Source organism: Babylonia areolata, chromosome 7 (assembly GCF_041734735.1).
Source record: "Babylonia areolata isolate BAREFJ2019XMU chromosome 7, ASM4173473v1, whole genome shotgun sequence".
NCBI lineage: Eukaryota > Metazoa > Mollusca > Gastropoda > Neogastropoda > Buccinidae > Babylonia > Babylonia areolata.
Genome location: NC_134882.1, coordinates 27,989,276 through 28,007,550, shown reverse-complemented (window position 1 = coordinate 28,007,550; position 18,275 = coordinate 27,989,276). Strand labels below are relative to the sequence as shown.

The 18,275-nt window shown below is 41.7% G+C and overlaps 1 protein-coding gene across 1 annotated transcript; it reads right to left on the bottom strand.

The window, feature by feature from the left end:
* Positions 1-1,471: 1,471 nt before the first annotated feature.
* LOC143284221 (uncharacterized) lies at positions 1,472-18,251 on the bottom strand. Its single transcript, XM_076590887.1, has 5 exons — positions 18,113-18,251; positions 6,263-12,092; positions 4,865-4,983; positions 3,630-3,843; positions 1,472-2,836 (listed from the first exon to the last, which is right to left on the bottom strand). Exons 2-4 carry the CDS (start codon positions 12,037-12,039, stop codon positions 3,647-3,649), a joined length of 6,093 nt encoding a protein of 2,030 aa, XP_076447002.1. The 5' UTR covers positions 12,040-12,092; positions 18,113-18,251; the 3' UTR covers positions 1,472-2,836; positions 3,630-3,646.
* Between the last annotated feature and the right edge of the window lie 24 nt (positions 18,252-18,275).

The following is an 18,275-nucleotide window of genomic DNA, read 5'->3' as shown; positions in this document are numbered from 1 at the left end:
TTACTCACATCACGACAGAGAGAAACAAACTGATGTCATTCACATCATGACAAAGAGAAACAAACTGATGTCACTCACATCATGACAAAGAAAAACAAACTGATGTCACTCACTCACATCATGACAGAGAGAAACAAACTGTCACTCAATCACATCATGACAGAGAGAAACAAACTGATGTCACTCACTCACATCATGGCAGAGAGAAAAAAAATGATGTCACTCACATCATGACAGAGAGAAAGAAACTGATGTCAATCACTCACATCATGATAGAGAGAAACAAACTGATGTCAGTCACTCACATCATGGCAGAGAGAAACAAACTGATGTCACTCACATCATGACAGAAGCAAACTGATATCACTCACTCACATCATGACAGAGAGAAACAAACTGATGTCACTCACTCACATCATGACAGAGAGAAACAAACTGATGTCACTCACTCACATCATGATAGAGAGAAACAAACTGATGTCACTCACTCACATCATGACAGAGAGAAACAAACTGATGTCACTCACATCATGACAGAGAGAAACAAACTGATATCACTCACTCACATCATGACAGAGAGAAACAAACTGATGTCACTCACTCATATCATGGCAGAGAGAAACAGACTGATGTCACTCACTCACATCACGACAGAGAAACAAACTGATGTCACTCACTCACATCATGTCAGAGAGAAACAAACTGATGTCACTCACTCACATAATGACAGAGAGAAACTGATACTCACTCACATCACGACAGAGGGAAACAAACTGATGTCACTCACTCACATCATGTCAGAGAGAAACAAACTGATTTAACTCACTCACATCATGTCAAAGAGAAACAAACTGATATCACTCACTCACATCATGACAGAGAGAAACAAACTGATATCACTCACTCACATCATGACAGATAGAAACAAACTGATGTCACTCACTCACATCATGATAGAGAGAAACAAACTGATGTCACTCACTCACATCATGACAGAGAGAAACAAACTGATGTCACTCACATCATGACAGAGAGAAACAAACTGATGTCACTCACTCACATCATGTCAGAGAGAAACAAACTGATGTCACTCACTCACATGACAGAGAGAAACAAACCGATGTCACTCACATGATGACAGAGAAAGAAACTGATGTCACTCACTCCCATCATGAAAGAGAGAAAGAAACTGATGTCACTCACTCACATCGTGATAGAGAGAAACAAACTGATACCACTGACTCACATCATGTCAGAGAGAAACAAACTGATATCACTGACTCACATCATGACAGAGAAACAAACTGATGTCACTCACTCACATCGTGACAGAGAGAAACAAACTGATGTCACTCACATCATGACAGAGAGAAACAAACTGATGTCACTCACATCATGACAGAGAGAAACAAACTGATGTCACTCACTCACATCATGACAGAGAGAAACAAACTGATGTCACTCACATCATGTCAGAGAGAAACAGGCTCACTCACATCATGTCAGAGAGAAACAAACTGATTTAACTCACTCACATCACGACAGAGAGAAACAAACTGATATTACTAACTCACATCATTACAGAGAGAAACAGGCTGATATCACTCACTCACATCATGATAGAGAGAAACAAACTGATGTCACTCACTCACATCATGACAGAGAGAAACAAACTGATGTCACTCACTAAAACATAACAGAGAGAAACAAACTGATGTCACCCACAATATGTCAGAGAGAAACAAACTGATATAACTCACTCACATCATGACAGAGAGAAACAAACTGATATCACTCACTCACATCATGACAGATAGAAACAAACTGATGTCACTCACTCACATCATGATAGAGAGAAACAAACTGATGTCACTCACATCATGACAGAGAAAAACAAACTGATGTCACTCACTCACATCATGACAGACAGAAACAAACTGATGTCACTCACTCACATCATGACAGAGAGAAACAGGCTGATATCACTCACTCACATCATGATAGAGAGAAACAAACTGATTTCACTCACTCACATCATGACAGAGAGAAACAAACTGATTTCACTCACTCACATCATGACAGAGAGAAACAAACTTATGTCAAACAATCACTTGTATCAGGACAGACAGAAACAAACTTAAGTCAAACAATCACTCATATATAATACAGTAAGACATGAAGTGCAGGTTGAAGGAATGATGAGAAATGAACAGACAGCATGACAGTCAACAACACACATAAACACAGAGATAACATTCCATCCTCATTCACATTTGACAGCACTTCTGTAAATGACCATGGAGTGCAATCACACAAGAATACAAATGCTCAGAACTCCAGTTCTGACACAAAATGTCTGCCGCTGGCAGCACACCCCACTTACAATAACCACTATCATAACTGGACAGGTTGTTTATTACAAGGCTATCCAGTGATACTAATGTGAAAACCATGCACCCTGTCAAACTGAAAGAAACTGGAGGAAAATACCAATAATTCTCCTTACAACATTTAACATTAAAAAAAATTGACTGTATAAGCTGCAATGATCTGCTAAAAATTAAATGAGTTTATCAGTTTAATCTTTTTCTAAAAATCAGTGTTACTTACTGATCAAGGAAATACAATTTTAAAAATAAACAGTCATTCACACAGAATTATGTTGATCCAAGGGAAAAACAAATCATAACATGAATCAACAAGGCAAGTAAAAATGGAAAAGCTGCAGTGGAATCTCACTCTGACGCTTATTAACCCCTGATGTTCTGACAAGCTGGAACATGTTCATTGTCCTTTCTGCATTGCTGGCCCAACTTGCGCTCTGCTCCTCCCTTCCCTGCACACAGGTAAAAACACACACACAATAGGCATCTGCGTCCTTCATCTGACACTTGCTTGTTTGACATCCTGTGTTACATGCACAAGTCCTATGGTTTCTAAACATATTGTATGCTGCAGTCTTTGGTTCTGGAAATCTCCTCTTCTGCAAAATACCAGACTACCAGTTCTACCACTTCCTACAAGAAATTATGAGGCCAGGAGATGAAATGATTAACAAATAGTAAAGAGTGGTAACTCTCTCCATTCACAAGGCACACAACTTCAAGTCAGTGCTGCTTATGCTACCGATTCAGCTAGCATAACAGAGGCTATGCCAATCTTGAATAAAAGCTAATTTGTGTTTGCACATTTCTTCTGTCTTTGCTGCTGTGTGCACATGTCAAATGATCGGTATAAGGACAGGCCCGGTGCTTCCTTTTTTGAGGAAGTGTCTGGGTTTGTTCCAATGTACCTTTTATTTACATGTGTGCTAGCTGAATCGGTAGCATAAGCAGCACTGACTTGAAGTTGTGTGCCTTGTGAATGGAGAGAGTTACCACTCTTTACTATTTGTTAATCACTTCCTACAAGGATAAAGATTTTAGGCAGTGCCTAGTCTTCTGATCTGTCCCTGTGTTGCCATTAAACAACAAAAACTACCAAAGTAATATGGTTACAAAAACAGCTAAATTGTTCACCGTTTTGACTCCACTGGAGTCGTTCCAAAAAACCCTCCCCTGGGAAGTTATTTCAGGGAAGGCCTTTTTTTAATTTTATTTAAACACTACCCCATGCCCCATAATCATTACCTCCATCACAGTTTTCATTAATCTGTGGACAGATGGACAGTGTTCTGACTCTCTGTGGACAGATGGACAGTGTTCTGGTTCTCTGTGGACAGATGACTGGTGTTCTCACTATCTGTGGTCAGAACGGGGCCTTCCGGAGTCACAGCAGGCAGCAATACGCTGCCCACGTTTCCGCTGTCTGCACTCTCTGCAGGTGGCTCCCCGTCCATGACGTCTGTCAACACACATGGCTATTTGCAGACATTACAGTGATGATAACGAGATTGTATTACTAAAGTGTGCCTGTTTCCATCTTGCATAACACTTTCTTCTTCACTGCCCATTCACTTCAGAAAAAATATATTTATTTTTCAGGAATTCGAGTACAACCAATCTTCTGTAAGTAATGAACCAATCATTCCAAATTTGTTAACCCTCCCGCACCTCCAACCGACGAAAAAACCAAAAGGGATAAAACTAAAGTGCCAGAAACTTCAGGATACTGATTTTCGCTGGAGGAGGCTGTGTCAGCAAAAATATGGGTTAAGTAAGTCACACACACACACACACACACACACACACACACAGAACTAAATAATCCACAGCAATAAAACATCCCAGACAAAATTCTCTAGAAAAAAACACTTTGAAGTCTGGCAGTAAAAACAAATACTCTTGCAAACGGAAAAAAACAACAAAGTTTATATATATGGATGGCCTTGCACTGTGGTGACTCTCTCTCTCTCTCCCTGGGGGAGTGCAGCCCCATATTTCACACAGAGAATCTATAGCACTTCACAAAATGACTGGTGTTCTCACTGGTGGAGTGATGGCCTAGAGGTAATGCGCCCGCCTAGGAAGCGAGAGAATCTGAGTGCGCTGGTTCGAATCACGGCTCAGCCACTGATATTTTCTCCCCCTCCACTAGACCTTGAGTGGTGGTCTGGGTGCTAGTCATTCGGATGAGATGATAAACAGAGGTCCCGTGTGCAGCATGCACTTAGCGTACGTAAAGAACCAATGGCAACAAAAGGGTTGTTCCTGGCATATTCTGAGGAAAAATCCACTTTGATAGAAAAAACAAATAAAACTACACGCAGGAAAAAATACAAAAAAATGGGTGGCGCTGTAGTATAGTGACGCGCTCTCCCTGGGGAGAGCAGCCCGAATTTCACACAGAGAAATCTGCAGTGATAAAAGAAATATAAATTCAAATACAAAATGGTAATTACTACAATACAATGCAGTTCATTTACCCGACAGGAATCCTCCACTGGCACCTGTCAATGAAGTATCGGCGTCAGCACCACTGGCTTTCACAGCCTCCTCCAGCAGGGGTTGGTGATTCTCCAGGATGTGGGCCAACACCGCTTCTCTGAGTGAAAACATTGGGACATACGTCTGTCACTCTATCAGTGTAATGACACAGCTTCCTTGCAATGTTCAACTCTGTTAACCAACAGCCCACTACAAAACCAACATATAAGCACACATTATATACATACACTGAGTATACATTATATACAAACTTGAGTGTTTGTATATATATATATATATATATATATATATATATATATACACATACATACATATATATATATATATATACACACACACAAACACTCAAGTCTCATACACTGACAGTGAGTGACACACAAACACACTCTCTCTCTCTCTCTCTGTGCTGGTGAGCCACACACACAACCACACAGTGACACACACACAGACACACACACACACACACTTTATCTCTCTGAAACACTCACTCATGTACATGAATAGACACTCGCAAGTTGATGCGCACACACTCATACGTGTACACACACATACATTATGCACAAACACCAATACCATGCTTTATTTTCATAAAGTGCTGATTGTGATCTCACTGTGATTTTTCAATATAATGATTATTTTACATTTTCACAAATTCTCAGGAATGGAAGTAGATGAATAAAGTCTCTGGACTGCATGGATAAATGTGACTGTGAGGCTTCTTGCCAGGGTTCTTTTTTTATTTTATTTATTATATTTTATTTCTATTTTTATCTATTTTTCTGATTGATCACAAAACTTTAAAAAAAATCTAATAACCCTTAAAACTCACTAAAGCAAAAATTTTAACTATCGCTTCAATAATCCAGTTGTCAGGCATTATATATCGAGTGCCAGCTCACACCTCTTGAATGAATCGTCTACAACATGGATTACTGCATCAGAACTTTATGAGTTCAGCTGGAAAGATTCTTTCAGGATTTTTGTTTTTAATAATCAATATATATATACTGTTAAATTCAGATTCAGGTGCAACATTTTGCTGTTGCATTGTATTTATCATTTGTATAAATGATGCAAAAACATATATATATATTTATTTGTTAGTATGTTGCAGGGAACTAAACGTTTAAACTTTTACACTGATAAAACTCTTATCAAAAACTAAATCTGTGGTGCACAGTATATGTATTAGAATTTAGATTCCTACATTTTGGGATGTGCACAGCATTTGTGACAAAATGCCTAGCTAAAGCCGTTTTTACAGGCTTTCAAGAACAACAGCTTCTACAACAAACAATAAGTAGTACTCTAGATAGCTAACTTTGTAGTACATTGAAAAAAAAAACAAAAAAAAAAACGAAACCCAAAGAACTCACCTGCTGTCACTGACAAAGTCACAGTGTGCACACTCAATCTCCTTTGTTGACCCAGGCTGCAGATGAGCCGTCAGATTCTCCTCTTTCTTTATAGGACCTGGGTTCAGTGCCAGGAGCTTACCATCTGTCACACTGTCTGCCTTCCTCCTCTTGTACTTTCTCTTCACACCACTGGTCACCTCCTGCTTGACAGCCGTCTTGGACAATTCCACAGATCTGCTGAACAAAAGCTGGAACCGTTCTTCCTTTTTCTCATCCCTCTTGTAGTCCACAGCAGCACCCTTCCCTGGATGGGTAGCAGCAACATGCCGCATGGCATACCTCTCAGAACTGGAGGTGAACTTGCAGTACGAGCAGCAATAGGGCTTGTAGTGAATGTGGAATCTGATCTCATGTTCAACTGCTGTCCTTTTCTTTTTCTTCCCCCGGCAATACGGACATATTAACCATTGAGTTATCTGGTCTGCATCAGCATCCTGTTCTGATGGCCTTTTCTTGGTCAGGGGCCGTTTCTTAGGGGACTTGACTGGAGCCTTTATCTTCAATGAAGGAGACTTCACTGGAGCCTTCATCTTTAATGAAGGAACCTTTCTGATTTTCTTGGTTTGGAGTTTTATTTTCTGGGAAGATAATAACTTTATCTTATGTGGCTTTCTGCCTGGTTTTCCCTGACATTTAGATTCTTTCTTCAGTCTGGCTCTTTCATATGCTAACAAGCGTCTCTCTGTGTGAGGATCTGTCACAGCCGCCAAAGACTGACACAGCACTCGTTCAATCCTTGCCTCGAAACTTTGTTTGGGAATATGAATAATGTCTGGATATTCTTTATGATTCTTCTTGCAGTGGTTCACAACTGAAGACCCACAGAATGCAAGAAATGGACATTGGGCACACTTGAAACAGCGGTAATGGTAGTGGAAGCAAAGATGCTCGAAAAATTTATACCGCAGCTTAAAATCTGATGTGCAGTGCGGGCATCGGTACTCCATGTCTTCCTCCACTGCCATAGCTAAAAATGCATCATACTGTTCTTTGGACATGAGAGGTACTGATGAAGAAACAGCGGCATAGCTTAATCCACCATAATTCCTTGAAAATGCTGGTTGGGACATATCACTTGGGGTCATAGGAACTGCACTTGATGAATCCACTGGCTGGGGCAGATGATGGACATCGGCAACAGTGGCTGGAGAATCGGAGGCTCCACTCCCACCACCCTGACTTGCCTCAGACTGTGAACCACCATCAGACTGTGACAGCTGACGGCTCTGGGACCTCGTATTCCCTGCAGGAGATTTCTTTTTGATCGTCAACAGCATGGGGCAGCCTGCTCTCTTCCTGGCCACCCACTGCTTGCCCTTCACACCCATCTTCCATTCCCCTTTCTGTCGTGAGGCCTCTGGAGATGAAAGACTCTGGTGCTGACGTGCACCAACTAATGAAAGAGTGGGATGAAAGTTTTTCACTGCCCCTCCTGGAACATGGAACCGGCTGGCAGAGCAATGCTGGGAGTAGAGCGAGTCTTTTTCACCAGCATGGTTGTCAGATAGATGCTGATACAACTCCTGGTCACTCGTCAACTCCGTGTCACACCTTGGACATTTCATCACCGCTTTGTGTGCAGTGTACATGTGCTCATGCAGTGCAGCTGACTGGCTATTGGAATAGCCACACAGTTTGCAGCTTAGCAGTTTTTCCACCTCAAACACCCAAGACAGAGAGCGGCACTGTTGATAAAGGGTATCTTCATCCTCCCTGTGGGCTGCCCTCACATGCCTGGACAGCATGCTATCACTGGTTAGTTGCACATCACACCTGGGACATTTCATCACTTCAGAATGTTCTCTGTACATGTGATTACTCAGTCGTACTGGACTGCCAGATGAAAAGCCACACAGTTTACAAGCCCGTAACACAGATTTGAACTCTGGGGAGCTAGCAATCCCGCTTGATAGTTGGCTTTGCTTGCTTCCGAACGTGTCTTTCAATTCACTGAACTGTTCATGTATACCACTGTCAATGACAGCTCTGTGCCTGTCTGTTGTAATTGATCCTGCTTCTGCCTCCTCATCTTCTGCACCACTGACAGAATCTATCTTCTGTCTGTCTGCTGCACCAACATCTACTCCATCTGAAGAGTTTACCTGAGAAATAAAGTTTTGTGATTTCACTTCATCATAAATTGAAGGATGATTTGGATGCAGATCCATCAGATGCAAATGGAAGTGGCAGTCGCTGCCCATCTTCTCTAAACAGATGGGACAGACCATGGCATCACCATGCTGAGCGTAGATATGGTTGTGCATGCTGATTCTGGAGCAATTCTGTTTCAGCCCACACAAAGTGCACATGAGCTTCGTTCCAGGACTCCGACTTCCCTCAACACTGGTTTCTGGAGACACTTTGGATGTTTTTGCAGGTGGAAAGTCAGTTCTGGCAGATGTTTTCACTTTTGATGGAGGTGAAACTGCAGATGTTTCTGAATGTTTTCTCTTTGATCTGGTTTTCAGTGGGTATTCTGTTTCTGATGCGTGTTCCGTTACACCTGTGACTGACATGTCTGAAAGTTCAAACGCAGTGTACCACAGTGTTTTATCATCTTCACTGTACCCAATCCTGGAACGTGCTTGCAGGCAGTGACTGCCACCACACCTGTGTTCCGCCTTGGCGCCTTGGTCAACAGAGACAAAGCTGCACTGCTGACAACTGAAGCCCTTGAACTGAGATCTGTGGGAACTGTGGATATGCTCAGAATGGTTCTCCACACAACTTGACACATGATCACAGAACGAACATTTGAAGCTGTCTACATCCTTCTGATCGAATGTGTGATCTATCCAGGAAGCTGTTTGCTTTTCACCTTCACTCTCCACTGCTTCTGTTTCACCATCACTTGCTTCACCTGTCGTGCGTTTGTGGTTTGTACTTTCCACATCTGTCGGTCTCCTTTCAACAAAATTTCTCTCTTCACTCTTATCTGAATCATTCACTGAGGTGTCAACTGATTCCACCATCCCTGAATTTTTACCTGCAAAATTGTCTGTGCAGAGAGCTGGTTCAGACTCCTTGCTGAGCTGTGAACTGCAGTTCGTCTGATCATCTGAGTGTCTATTCTGCCCTCTGACTGCCCTCATTTTCTTGGACTTTGCCTTTCGTTTGGATGGTGAAATGGTTGTTGTGCCTGTATCACCATCATTCTGTTCTTTTCTCAATGCTTTTCGTTTGGATGGTGAAATGGTTGTTGTGCTTGTATCGCCATCATTCTGTTCTTTTCTCAATGCTTTTCGTTTGGATGGTGAAATGGTTGTTGTGCTTGTATCGCCATCATTCTGTTTTTTTCTCAATGCTTTTCGTTTGGATGGTGAAATGGTTGTTGTGCTTGTATCACCATCATTCTGTTTTTTTCTCAATGCTTTTCGTTTGGATGGTGAAATGGTTGTTGTGCTTGTATCGCCATCATTCTGTTGTTCTCCCGATCTTTTGCTGCTAGATTTCACCTGTTCCACCAGACCTTCACTGCTCAAGGCCTTTCCCTGCTGAGCATCAAACAGTGGCAGCTCTTGACCAGGCTTGTCCATTCTGATTGAGGGGCTGTTAGCTTTCCTGATGGGCGAGGGTGAGGTGATTCCAATCTGTGTGTCTGTGAGACTTCTCCTTGCATTCCTGACGCTTCTTCCTATCACTGCATCACCGCCTCGTTTGGACTCTGGACTCTGTGTTTGTTCCCTGTTGTTACCAGGCACAAGGGCTGTGCTCTCTTCCATGTGTGCAGGTATTACCTCAACATAATCAGTTGTGTACCAGTGATTTTTCTTTCTCTCATGGCAAACAAGCATTTTTTGAATATCCACTAACCGCTCTTGGTCAGGATGGGAGGAAGCCATATGCATCAGGACTGCTTGTTGATCCACATCTTTGGCTGAACAATGCGGGCATTTGAAAACAGATATCAGGTTCAGTTTGATGTGCAAACTAAAGTTTACAAAGCTGTGAAACTTGTCACTGCATACCCAGCAGACGTGTTGTACCTGCATAGGATGACATGTCTGGATGTGGTTGTGAACCTCTTCAGAAGAGGAGGACATGTACTGACAGAACATGTTAGAGCAATGCAACAACTCCTGACTGCTCAAGTGCTGTTCCAAGTGAGACATCAGACTGTCAATACCTGCTTCTCGGCTGCCACAGTGCACACAGGAATACATCACATCATGCGGATGGTTCTCTTTTAGGTGAAGCTCCAGCTGGGTTGAGAGGACTGTGCGAAAACCACACCGACCACTCAGACAGCTGCAGCGGTAATAGCTCTCTTCAGACAGCTCACTAAATGTCTTGGCTTTACCGTTTTCACAGAAGGAAGTGCTTGGCTGCTCTGACAAGGACACAGTTTCCAGGACTGTAATTTCGCCCAGTTTCTCACTTTCAGGACCATGTCCCATGGCTTCTGGGTCCTGGTCACTGGACAAAGCGGACCCAGGATCTGCTCTCCAGCCGTCCTCACTGCCTTGCTGCACTATGGAATGACCGTTGGCACTGATCTGTGTGACAGCACCACCTTGGGCAGTCTGCTCCATTTGAGACCCATGGTCAACAGAGAGATCAATGATGATGCAGTCATCACTGTCACTCTCGCTGACAGTCTCAGTTCCTGCTGCCGTTAACGACAAAGCTTGTTGACTACTGTGTGTCCCAGTTCCTGAAGGCTCTGTTCCCACAAACAGAACATCTTCATCTGCACCAGTGATGATGACATCTTCATCATGATCAGATGAACGAATCCCAGATGCAGACTGTGTGTTTGCTGTTTGCTGTGTGGAGGGAGAGTGGTGGTTAACAGCCTGTTCCTGTGTCTCTGCACTGAGCAAGCATTGCAAGGATAAATTCTGGGCACTGCGACTGTCTTGGAGTAACCTCACCAGCATGGGACTTGCTGCCAGCACCTGCTGATCGGAGGACTCTCCATGGTAAAGTTCTGGCTGTGTGTGCTGCTGACCACCATCACAGGAGTGCTCAGCAGAACTGTCCACCTCCAAGCCTGTCTGCTGCACCTTCGCAGAGGGTTCCTTAGTGTAAGGGGTATGCCAAGGTCTGGGCTCTGAACTGTTGTGGCTGTCCTCATGCAATGTCCCCCTTCCCTTGTGACCTGGGGTTAACCTAAACACTGACACATCACCGCCAGCCCCCAGGTCTCTGTCCATCCCCAAGGTGTGATGAGGCGGGACCACAAAGTGTGGCAGCATGGGCACATGAACGGCCGCACTGTGGATCATGCTGCCTGCTACAATGGAAGGCAGATCAGGGAGACAAGGAATGACTGGTGCTGGAAGTCTGCCTGCCACATTGTGTATGAACTGTTGCTGCGGGGGTCTGCCTGGCACACTGTGCATGAACTGTTGGAGATAGTACAAAGGTGTGGGTGAAGAGACATGCTCTGTGGAAGAAGCCAGTCCCTCCTGTGAGCTGATCCCAGAGGGTCTCCCAAAAGGCACATTTACAGGATGTGTGCTTGACTGCTGGGGTGGAGGGTGTTGAGGAACATTCATGCTGCTAGTGCATGGAGGAGGCGCCTTCGAAATGGCAGCGCCATTTTGAGTGGTTGATGGAACCGTTCTCTTGCTTTTCTGGGGTGTTTTTTCTGGACCACCTTTGGACTGCCCGGGCCTGAATCCAAGGTTGTTGAACCACAAAGTTTGCAGCCCGGCATGCGTCTGACAGACATCACAGCTATTCAACTTCCTTCTGCGACAGCCAGGAGTGGAGCATTGCTGATCCTCCATTCCTCACAGACAGGAGCCAGAAAAGATGAAATGATGATTCTCCTTTTTTCAACCTGCACATCAGACAGATCAACCACAAAATCTGTTCAGAAGCAATACCACTTTTACTTAAAAGACAGAAAACAGAAATCCCCCAGAACCAAACCAGCAAGAATTTCCCCCTGTAACTATCTCTATTATATACCGACAATATGAGATAATGTCCAATTGATTAGTAATACACCACCACAAGAGACTCAAAACAGTTTTGTGAGGATCAACCGGTTTGACAGGAAAGAGTACTGAAGCATACACTGGACTGTCCAGTGTCTTGTCTAAACTGTAGAAGAGATCAGTGACACAGAGAGAGAGAGAGCCTGCATGTGTGCATGATTGATGCATAATTTATGTAAATGTGTACATATGTGTACCAGTTCCCACAACACACACACACACACACACACACACACACACACACACACGTGCACATGCACACACACACCAGCTCAGATGACATATATTGAGATTTTAGATAATGATACACATATCCACATGTACTGCATCACTTTTGCCAAGCAGTTGACAGTGAGGTTACACAAATTATCCACTTGTTGGCACAACAAAAGTGATGGGAAAAGATCTCTGAGGCCATGAATGTAAAGTCCAGTATGTTGTTCAGTAAACTGTACTTGAGAAGGCCCAGAGAGACTGCTACGTTTTTTTAAGAAAACTGCACATCACTGGTTTGGAATCAGACATTATGCCAATATTTCATTAGTGGAGTGTTGGCCTAAAAGTAACACGTCCACCTAGGAAGCGAGAGAATCTGAGCGCACTGGTTCGAATCACACCGGCAGTCATTAGTATTTTTTCCCCCTCCGCTAGACCTTGAGCAGTGGTCTGGACACTAGTCATTCAGATGAGACAATAAACTGAGGTCCCGTGTGCAGCATGCATTTAGCGCACGTAAAAAAAAAACATGGCAACAAAGGGGTTGTCCGTGGCAAAATTCTGAAGAAAAATCCACTTCAATAGGAAAACACATAAAATTGCAGGCAGGAATTTTTTTTTTTTTAATGGGTGGTGCTGTCAGTGTAGCGATGCGCTCTCCCTGGGACGAGCAGCCTGAATTTCACACAGAGAAATCTGTTGTGATAAAAAGGGTAATACAAATACAAATTTATTATATAAAGTAATTAATGGCTCATGCTCCTCCTTTCAGATGAGACTGACTCCCTCTCTTTATACTTTCTGTGGGGAAAAATTAAAGAGGAAAGCAAGCACAAAGACAATCCCCACAACTTCAGCAAAAAAAAAAAATTATTTTAAATAAATAGTGATCACAACAGAAATTTCATGACAACAGCTATAAATTTTGCTTGTTGGCAAATTCCAGGAAACAAGAACCCCATATCCTCTAGTGAAGCAATAACAAAGCTTAAAAGGGCATCAGACTGATTCAGGGGGTACATTATACCTGCTGGGTGAAAGGTGGAAGTCCAGCTTTTCTTAACTCCCAAATCCTCACATGAATGCTCTATATGCAGACCTGTTCCATAGTCTCATAGTCTATAATAAGCAGAATATCAAATACACATGTTAATGATCCCATAATCCATATTAGACCGAGTGAGAGACAGCAGGAGAGACAGACTAACAAATCTTGCTAAGCCCCTAGAGCACAACAGAATGCAAAATTGCTGTCTGGTGTGCATACCGACCTCTCTTTTGGAGAAACAATATGACCATCATGAGCATTTATGACATTTTAAAATCACAACCCACTCCCAAGGCAAATCTGTTTTAAAATTTAAAAGTTAAACCAAGACTGATTTTTTTTATGCTTCTTCCACTTCTGTATGGAAAATGATGACATTTGGGCTTGGATTAATTATCCACTCTAGTATTTATATAAGTATAATAGCATATCATGCATCACCCAGTGAGCCCAACAAGTGTGTGGTGGGGTGTTCAACAGTTGTTTTGTTTTGTTTTTTATCTTGGGATTTACTATTGAGTTTTATATCCAGACAGATTTAGACAGGTGGATGGATCTAGACAGACAGACAGACAGATAGGTGGGTGGATAGATAGACAGACAGACAGATTGATAAGACAGACACTGAGACAGATAGATAGAAAGATAGACAGACAGATGGATAGATGGATATACAGACAGACAGATAGACAGACATATAGATAGATAGATGGACAGATAGATAGATAACATTCATTTTGTTTGTGTGTGTTTGTCTGGACATAAAAACGAATCCATCATGGCTTTTCATGAACACCCTTGGTAGACAAGAATATATGTTTATCTACCCATCTCTCTCTCTCTCTCTCTCTCTCTCTCTCTCCATATATATATATATATATATATATATATATATATATAGCTGTGAACTGTGGAGTGAAAATGAACAATACTGTACATATTATTAAATGCTCCCACTCTTGCAGTCTTGGATATATTTATAGAACTATATAATGCGATAATGGTTGTTGAATCCCACAAAACAAAATTTTGTGAACATTTTTTCTTGGCAACCATTGTTGACAGCAGATACAAGATCTCTTCAACGTTTCCCCCACAGAAACAAACCCCTCCAAGACAAATTTATTCTACATAAATTTCTGCTTATCTTCATTGACTTCAGTTTCAACAAGTGCTGACCCCATGGTATTCATGACACATCCCCCTTTCCTTCACATACATTGTGAAAGCAAACACACACAGTGACATACACTTGTATTGTAACAAAGTGACAAAAACACACAAAATGACAAATGCAGAAAAATAACCCCAGACAGATACAGTCACAGACACAGGAGACTTCATATTTTCATTCTGATTCATAACCACAGCACAATAACATGTAAAGATGTCCTTGTCACACCTCAATGGCTCACTGCCTATGACTCATAGTATGAGCGACCAGTTCTTGAGACATGCACATTGTTACATAGATTCGATAGGAAAAACAAATAAAACTGCATGCAGGAAATAGTAAAAAAAAAAAAAAAAAGAAAAAAAAAGGGGGGGTGGGGTGGTGCTGTAGTATAGTGACGCGCTCTCCCTGGGGAGAGCCGCCCGAATTTCACACAGAGAAATCTGTTGTGATAAAAAGAAATACAAAAAACAACAACAACAAAAAAACAAACAAAAAACAACAACTTTACATATATATAAAGTATATATACTGAGTGAATAGCAAACACCTTTTACCAACACACACACACACACACACACACACACACACACACACACACACATTCTGACACTTCCTTGAAACTGAGCACACACATTCTGACATTTCCTTGAAACTGAACATAAATTGTGCTAAATTGTAATGATACAATAATAATATATGGACAAATCAATTAGTGAATTATTAAATCTGAATGATGGTGGTAGTAGTAGTAGTAGTAAGAGTAGTAGTTGTAGTATGGTAGTGCTAGTAGTTAAACTCGTACTTTAGTAAAGCACCTGTACAAAACAAGCTGTGAAGCTTCTGCGCAGTCCCTTCCCTGATTCATTAAATAGCTTTTTATCATTTCCTCAAGGCTCCACACCCAATTTGCCAAAGTTCTTGCTTGTCTAAACTTCCAAAATTGGATAAGAACTTTGAGGAATCATCCAATTCATTCCTGAATACAATATTTTTACTATTACATGTGGTTCCAAATGGTGTTTGTTTTCTACTAAGTGGTGCAAAGGTTTGGCTGAGCTGCAATTCCATGGGCACACAACTTCAAACCGATCAAAAAGCCCATACCACAAAAAGAGTAACCACTACTTCTTTACAGCGAAAAGTGGTCTTGGCTGTGCAAAGCAGCCACTCCCTTCCAAGTTCACCAGGAGTTCCATGTGTTGGAGATAAGACAGCTGGCAGACATGATGTTTTGCAGTCTAAGGTTTCATTTGCATACGTGAGCACCCATGCACATTATATGCACACATACACACACGCACATGCAAACATGCACACACACACATGCACAGGAGGAAAGAATGGAGTGTTCAGCTTTACAAATGTACCAATATGTAGCCTGATAAGTGATATTAATAAAACAGATGACTGCAAAAGATTCAACTGGCAAAATCATAGCTACGGTTCCAATAGTCGCATAGTATACATGTATCTAATGAGAGATGCAGGCTATAGTGGATGAAAACTGATGCAAAATGTCAAAACACAATCACAATGCTGAAGTCATCAACACTACAAGACATACTATAAAAAACACAGTGTAGAACCAGTCCCAAAAATGAACGTATCAACTTCCAAAATTAACAAACATCAAATGATCAATGTGTCACAACAAAGAAATTCAAAAACCTCTGTCTCTCTTTTTTCAACAACACCCGTCCTACATTCAGTTTAGAAAATGCAAACTTCAACACTGGTTTGTTTTTCTGTTTAAATGTTCTGTCTTGCAAAGCAATGTTCAAACTGCTGATGCTGAAAAATGAATCAGCTTTTTCAGGCTTCTTAAACAAGCATCTGACAACGGTTTTTTTTTGTTTTTTTTTGTATAGGCACGCAGTTGATATGAAACTCATCACACTGTTTAATACCAATAGCGAATCAGTTTTACCTGTAATTTTTATATTTTCCATTTTGATGTACTTTGTGAACTCTCTCATACACACAGACACACGGGTGCGCACGTATTTTGTTAGTATAATTATTGTGATTAAGCAAGCAGGACTGAACAGCTATTTTAGTACCGAAGTCTGGGCCACAAAAAATCACATTCCATGGGTGACTGACCACTCTTACATGTATACAACCAACTCTCTTTCAGTCTCTGAGGCGATGCTGCATAATACTTCCCAACAGCTTGTATAAACTACGAGAAGAACAAAAGTGCCAAAAACTTCCCTTTTATTTAAAACTAATACATGACAAAACCAAAACCCACATTCCAAAAGTTTTCAATTAAGTTGAATTTGACAGTCCATCAGTGTACCAGATTTCAGATGACCACAAGTAGGGTCATTTGATTTTGCATCTTTCTGCCCTGATCCTTTAGGGTAGGTAGGCTTAACAGCATGTAATTCTTAACATTTTGTATACCACCCCACTTCAAAGCATTCTCACCACAAGCATTTCACAATTTACATCTGCTTCAACCTCGTTCTGATACCTTAATGAATACATCCATTTCCAAGAACCTGTCAGCTATTTCTGACTATTCATGGGCTCCTCTTTCTCTTTGTGCACCACTGTCGACCAAGTTCACAAATGTGCTCTCAAAATCCTAAAATCAAGGGAAGCAAGCAGTAGGACTTGAACTTTGACCCAGTTTAAAATAACTGATCTGACTGGACATGTTGTATCGATTGTGGATTATTGGTGCTGGGGGAATTAAGAAACGATGTTAGTGACAGATCTGAATGTCAGTTTTTACAGGAATTTCCAAAGTAGTGTTGTCTGCAATTAAACCATATAGGATATTTTTATGCTTGTCTATTTGCGAGCAATGTTGCACAGTTACTGAGCGCTCTCAAATGGGTGTGTTTGTGTGTGGGTTTAAATGTGTGTGTGTGTGTGTGTGTGTGTGTGTGTTTGTGTATGTGTGTGACTGTGAGTGTGTGTGTGTGTGTGTGTGTGATCAAAACCAACAAACCGACAGTTTGGTGTGATGTTCCAATAATATGTATGTCTAATGAGTTCAAGACCTGCTTCTGTTTTAATTGTCCACATGTACCCAAACCCATCGTTTGCAACACTATTTATCCTCAGAAAACCCTGCTATTTCAACCGTTGAAAAGAAACAGCAGACGAACTTATCCTGGTGCAACCAATCGGAGAAAGCCCTCAAAAACCTTTGATTACTGTACCCCTGTTATCTGTAAAATACAAACGTTGAGCTGGTCGCTTTGACTGGATGGTTCGCAATTAGGCCTACCTACCTTGATCAATAAATGACTGAAAAAGTCCACGACTACGACTAGTAATAGTAAACTAAAGCGATCTGCTTTATGACTGGTACGTGAATGAAACTGGTGGAAATTTCAAGGTTCAACACAGATTGATACACACAAAAACATCAACCTCATCCGCTAAATATTCAAAACTATTACCTGATGTCCATTCAGTCAGAATCAACGTGACTTTTGTAAACAAGTTCTTTCAATGATTCCACATTGGCCACACACACACACTCACACACAAAAACAAAAAAAAGGCAGCCTGAGTAAGGCATGCGCAGATGTACACTTTCCGGTACTCCCAAATGGGCACTGA